Source organism: Lingula anatina, chromosome 8, assembly GCF_051362555.1.
Source record: "Lingula anatina isolate TDL-2025a chromosome 8, LinAna3.0, whole genome shotgun sequence".
Lineage (NCBI taxonomy): Eukaryota > Metazoa > Brachiopoda > Lingulata > Lingulida > Lingulidae > Lingula > Lingula anatina.
In genome coordinates, this window is record NC_141774.1 from 7417828 (window position 1) to 7424540 (window position 6713).

The window sequence follows — 6713 nt, forward strand, 5'->3', positions numbered from 1 at the left end:
AACGAAAAAACGACTACAATTGTAGATTAGATTACGATCTTCATTTTAATATTCAATGACTAAAAATAATATCAGATTTGCACCATTCACTGCGCCTTTTATAATACTTGGCCTCTTCCCGTTACATAAATACCTTATTTTTTGGTTAGACCGCGCACCAAATGCAACTGTTTGGGAGCATTCCCATCGAGGAGAGCTGAGGTCTAACAAGGCCGCGACCTAAATATGGCGGACCTACATGAAAGGAAGACCGCTAATCTTTTAATGGTCTCTCACACGCCTCCCCACGCATTGTCCCTCGACCGGTTGAACTGAGGTGAGATTTAATTACAGTGGTAGTAACAATTATGTTTCCGTTGTAGACCGGTTTAACAACGTTTGAAATGTTTTAATCCCTGTCCTGTGAATAGAAAGGGGCGGACAAACAATGGAGAGCAGTGTTAATCATTTCAAAATCCAAACGCACAAACACAATAGCTTACGTGGAATAACGCAATACTTAAGACGAGTGAGCCCCATGACGCCGGTTTCTGTGGTCCAGAGCGAGAGCGACGATTAACTGTACCTAGGTGTAATAAACAGCAGGATACATCAGTCAGAAAATCCCTATTGTTTGTTGCGGCGGTAGGATTATAACTTTAAGAGGCTAGAACCCATGCTACCGCGTGCCACCGTAGCGAACTGTCTTTTTGTTCACTAGCTTGGCACACGCAGCTGATCATGTTTTAAGTGTTGCTAGCAAACTGCTAGTTTAATTTGGTATCAGTTATTTAATTCAATGTGAATTTCCCGTAGTCAAAAATTGAACTAAGTATTGTTTGTTTGATTAATATGCATTAGCGTCAGCATCAACCACAAAAAATTCTTATTGTGTAGCCTCAATTACTAAAAATATTTATTTGATATGGACAATTGGCTTGAACCAGGTTCACAAGGTTTTGTTAACCTTGTGAATGACACATTCTCCATCGTCACCGTTGAATTAACATCATTATTTTACAGCAATAATCTTATTTAACAATCTTATTGTTTAGGCCAGGTTTAAGTTTGTTTTAAGAAATAATCTCAAATGAAAACAATTTTAGCCAAATTGGTTAAATTATCAGTAAGGATATAAAGGATATATTAAAGGAAGTACCACTGAGTGTGAAAATATCCATCTTATATATATATATTTGCACCAGATTTTTGTCTACCACGTCGAAAATAGCTTGACGTTATTGGGGAACTTTTTCAAGTCTAGGGTCCAGAGAAGTAACGTTAAGGGCACAAAACTTCACATCATTGTTTCAGAAAATGTCTGGGTTATAATCTGCTTCTCTCCACAGATTATCGTACTGTTTATTGTCCCAAGTCATTGGATAACCTGTGTCATTTTCTTTGCAATAAAAACACCAGTACTGATCTCTGCTTTTCTTAGCGCGTATAGTTAGTGAAAGAGTTTAAGAAACAAACACGCCAATCCCACAAAATTAAGTGCCCAAGGCACTTGACGGGCGCATCCCCTGCTACAAACAAACGTGCCGTTTCCAGAAGTAGAAGTAGGCGGCACTGCTGCGTCAGAGACGTTCCTGGATGTGCGATTAAACACGACGCTTGCATCAAAAGGTATGTTGCCAATGGAGAGCTGGTTGCCAATGTCTTGGATATAAGCTGCGACTCGATCTTCAAATCGTTCGAACCAACGCAAGCCGTCAGGGATGCGGGGGACAGATTTCGCCAGTTTAACTGGTATACGAACAAGGGTGTATTCTCCATGGAACGACGGGGTGCCGCATCCTGTTTTTAAGGTATCACCATACATCCCTTCGTGTAAGGGGTCGATGTAGAGCGAGGACTGGGTCGTGAATAAACTGATCGAGATGCATGCTTCGAACAAGACAACCAAGTCTTGCCAGCTTTGTTTTGGGGTTAGTTTCAGGGTCAGAATGAACTGCATGTTGACGAAGCCGGTCAAGGGTAACAAACATCCCGGGTCCTTCTCTTGGCATGAATGCTGTTGGCACGATTTCTAAAAACAAAAGTCAAAAATTTTAATCAAAGAAATAAATTCAGCAGTTAAAAAACAAGCGATAAAAATGCATATTTTTTTACCCGTTCTAAACTTTTAATTTTTTTTCTTAATTGCTGGCCATCAGAAAAGCGAAAACATATCAATTTTAGGGAGCCATTTACGCTGTCAAAAGCATCGCAGGGAAAACCGTATGCAATTTCATCGTGCCGCGCCCGTGCCAAATGTAATTTATATTTGTGTCAGGAAGCGGTAAAATTATTATTTTTCATTTGTTTTAATCATTCATGACATAAATCTATAAAAATATTTAAAACATTTATTGTCCAAAAATCGTTGATTAAATTCATTTGTTTGGCGACTTAATAAACCCATGCTAAAATCATGCAGCAAGATGCCTGCGACTTTTACTCAGACCAGGCTCAGATAAACCCATCGTACTAGCTGGATCGATCCAAATCTGCGGCGGATTTTCACTAAAATGCATTCATTGTAATCAGCTTCATTATCTGACATGCATCCTCGAGTATAAGAACTTCCGAGCGCCTGGCGCCGATGCCGATAGTTAATTTGCTCCTTCCTTGTCGAGCACCCGTGTCAGACAATTAAGCTGTTTACATTAACTGCACTGAAGTGATAATTCCCACAGAGTTGGATCGATCCAGGTAGTACGATGGGTTAATCTGCAGGCATTATACTGCCAGTGCGAAGGGTTTATCTGACCCCCCCCCCCCCTCTTTACGGACCGCCTGAATTTTGCAAGATTCGATTTTCTATTCACCGATCAAGAAGAAATAAGCACCAAGATTTCCTAACAGCTTTATTCCTACTGCCTATGTCCTCCCTTGTCCTAAAGGGGAGCAAGTGGGTCCCTCACAGTATGATGGTCCCGCCTGACCCACTGAAAACATGGGCCTCATCTGCATCCAAAGGACGTTTTTGATCCAACGGCATAGGCCTACATTGTGTGATAGACCTTTATGATGATTAACAATCTAGGTAGTTTAAGCTTTTTTACTTCACAATGGTATCCCTAATACAATGATAAAATGGATTTTTCCAAACAGTTTGCAGTGTAAATTTCTGCACATATATCGTTATTGGTAAACGAATGCCTGTTCCCCTCTCCATTAATGACTGTTATTCTGTATTGAATTTTCCATGAAAATTCAATATTTGTTGCGTAAAGGTATAGCGCTCAGATCTATTACCTTTAAAAAAAAAAAAAAAAAAAAAAAAAAAAAAAAAAAAAAAAAAAAAAAAAAAAAAAAAAAAAAAACATTGTAGACAACACACAAAATTGTACCAAATTTCTTTCAACCACCAATACGGTTATCGCAGTTATTCTGAAATCTGTGCTTGCCGTCGGACCACTTGGACCTGTATGCATGGTTACCTGTCTTAACAGATTATTTTGTTTCTAAAAGATCACACTTTAAAGAAAAAAATGTAATTGACTAACTTTCAATGCCGAAAGTAATTCATTAAAACCGGAAAGTATGGGAAAATGGTCGTTTACCCCAGAAAAATTGTCTTTTCGGCATTTTCCTTTCCCCATCAAATAAAGAGTTGTTATCCTTTTCAACAACTTGAGTATATTAATACATTCATTCCAAACGTTCCATGCTTACGTCGTGCTTATTTTCTTGACATCTCATTTCTTTCTGGAAGTCTATGACAGCGGAGAAACCAAGTGAATCTAATATCTTGAGATCACTTGCCTCTGAAAGAAGAACATACTGTTAGTGCTCATTTCCAATGAAACTATCAGTCTACGGAAATCGATGCAACTTCGCAGGGACTCTCACTGAATGCAACGAAATTAAAAGATTTACACTCCTCCTGTTGCTTCTGACGTACTAGTATAATCACCAATTTTTCTGTATAATACTCAGGAGGAGGCTTGTCATCTTTTAAACTGATTGCATTCATCGAAAATCCCTGCGTAGTTGGATCGATCTATGTAGACCGACAGTTTTATTATAAAGGAGTCCTTAGATACCCACAGAGAGTCAGATGTGCTTCTTCTACGGATTTCCCAACAATGAAACAATGCATTAGGTGAACTTAAGTTTTATGAATTTAGCATAAGTAGGATAAATGTAGAAAGAACCTGGCCTGACATTAAGATGAACGTATTAAGGCAACGTTTCATACCTTTTTATTACAAAAAACAAAGAAAAAATAACAAAAACGCGAATTTAGCCTTCCTTTCCCTTTAATAAGTAGATTGAATATACACAGGTAAAACAAATGGATCATTTCATGCAATTTTAGGAGCCCCCCCAGTTTAAAATTAAGGCAAAACCTATATCTTTTTCGACATACCGTGTTCATCACATTCCTGAATTTCTACCCCTATCGCACTGGGCAGTTGACACAGCCAACAAAAAACGTTTCGTCCATAGCCGTATCCGATAAGAGAGTGGTAATAGGTTATGGACACAGGCTTCGTCTGGCAAAGTGTGACTAGGTCCTTGTCGGCATAATAATTGCATCGGTCGTCTTGTAGGCCTCTTACGGGGTCATGACTCCCCCCAGGACCGATGCAAGGACGCCCTGGGTAACGCTCCGGGGATTCAAATAGCACCATACAATCGGGCAACGAGAATACCTTTTCCAGAATTCCCGAGGAAGTTGTTGCATTCACAAACGTTTCGAATTGGGTTTTTTCGCAGACTATTTTGGGCGTCCACGCTTGGAAATTCACGACGCCATGACAGGCGGCACAATAGATATTTTTAAAAGTGACATTGTGCTCTTTTGACGAAACAGGTAGAAGAACATCCGTTTTGGTTGGGATGCCGCTAAACTCACACTTCGCCCTAACCGCTGCGTCGGTCCATTGCTGCGGACACGACTTAACGACCCAGTAGTACTTGCTGTAAACGCCCAAAATTTCTTGAGTGCCCTGTAACCAACACTCCGTGTGATTTGGCTCGATAAACATTTCTGTTTGCTTTATGTCTCTGCAGTAACGATCGAGTGGCCAGCAACAATCATCAAAAATAGAACAAACATCGTCACAGTAGCACGTCACCCGTACATTGTCTTTATAGTCAACACTTTTCGTTGCACTGCCCTCAATAAGGACGCAAAACGGTCGATTAACGGGGTAAGTGAGCAGCAATTCATCCAGCGGGCTTACTGTTGTTGGTAAATCGACTGCATACAATGGCGATGAAATACCTGAACGATTCTCAACCCCTATTCCACTGAAAGATTCTGATGATGATGTGCTGTTGTGCCAGGAAAGGGTTCCAGTCAAAGTGAAGGTTTCATTTATTCCTCGAAATCTCTTTTTGCTTTCTGCGTTGTTCCTCCGGAAACGTTTTTTCACGTTTGACTTCTCGCTTTTGCTTGAGATATGTTTCTTTCCATCAATTTCTGACATATTTTTGTGAGAATCTGTATCTGTTAGAGGTTTCCTATCTTCACCCAAAATTGCCAATGAAATACCTTTTGCTCTTTGATTCATCAAGTAAGGTTGTAAAACATACTGGTTCCAGGTAATAAAGAAAATGACTAAAGTAAATAATGGGAAGTTCATGTTGAACACTTTGCCTGTCTTTCTGACAATTCCTTGAATGAGCAGTGTTTGGCTCTCTTTCTCTTTCTACATATATATATATATATATATATATATATACCATGCAACCAGCTCAGGGATATATCTCAGGTACCGCCTTGTAATCCTCAGTGCGTCCCTGGTTTCTCTAAAACGTGAAAAAAGTAGCAGCCTCAGCCAATCAGAAGGTTTTTCCTTTTAACTTTGATTTAAGATTGATGTGAAAAAGGCGAGGCTTCTAACAGTAAGTATACATTGCACCTTAGATCACAGCATTAAATACGTTGCATCTTTACAAGACAATGACAGCATTGTTTTTTTAAAAAAATTCAGTCCAAATGTGCATGTTTTGATTGGTCTGTTTGTGGAATATCACCATTGCCTGATCTCTGCCTTTTCAATTGTGATGATGCTTCATTACTGACAAGTATAATTTTTAACAAGCCAATCATACAGGGCAAAATACCTGATATCTAGAACACCATTCCAGCCATTCCTATACGTGTATCAAGGACAGGGCTTATGAACAGATTAGGCTTTTCCTAACTCGAACCTCAGATTTGTGTGCACAAATGCTCAAATGAACAAACCCAGCAACGAGTTAAATTCCCGACGTAAAGTCACTTGCCATTTGCACAGCGTTTCATTACACAAACCGATTGTCCGCCTATCTACCCCTTCGGTGAGTTCATTAATTTGAGTGTGAATGTTAGCAAACGAAGAGAAGTTATTGTAGACTACAGAATAAACAAAATGAAATAAAAATTGCGGTGAAAGTGTTATATAAGTCTGTAATTTCGATTTATTGGGTGTTCAACAAGTAGAGTGGTCTCATCTGAAGTGGTAAAAAACGAAACTACGAAAACGACAAGACTACGAATGCACTTTTAAAGGCATAACAACTCTTCGTATGAGATCTATATTTCACAATAAATTAAAAAAAAAAAAAACTTACAGAAATACAGAAAAAATCTACGGCGGTTACCACATATTCTGTAATCTGTTCTTGCTATCGGAGCACGTGACCTCCAAGGATGTAGTAGATGTAGTAATTGATTATATTAAAAAAAACTTTAAGAAAAAACAACAGGTTCTAACTTTAAATGTAGGGATGGATTTATTAACCAATCTGGT

The 6713-nt window shown here is 39.0% G+C and overlaps 1 protein-coding gene across 1 annotated transcript; it reads right to left on the reverse strand.

Annotated features, from left to right (window-relative positions):
• Positions 1-1053: 1053 nt before the first annotated feature.
• Positions 1054-4907, reverse strand: LOC147760280 (uncharacterized). Its single transcript, XM_086994612.1, has 3 exons — positions 4340-4907; positions 3643-3734; positions 1054-2011 (listed from the first exon to the last, which is right to left on the reverse strand). Exons 1-3 carry the CDS (start codon positions 4602-4604, stop codon positions 1430-1432), a joined length of 939 nt encoding a protein of 312 aa, XP_086850738.1. The 5' UTR covers positions 4605-4907; the 3' UTR covers positions 1054-1429.
• Positions 4908-6713: the final 1806 nt, after the last annotated feature.

Excerpts from the sequence above, each read along its gene's own strand:
- LOC147760280 (XM_086994612.1), bottom strand. The coding sequence starts at position 4,604 with ATGGTGCTATTTGAATCCCCGGAGCGTTACCCAGGGCGTCCTTGCATC. Across the intron at positions 3,735-4,339 it reads TCAGGAATGTGATGAACACG|AGGCAAGTGATCTCAAGATA; the intron begins GTATGTCGAAAA and ends TTCTTCTTTCAG. Across the intron at positions 2,012-3,642 it reads GTCAAGAAAATAAGCACGAC|AAATCGTGCCAACAGCATTC; the intron begins GTAAGCATGGAA and ends TTTTGTTTTTAG.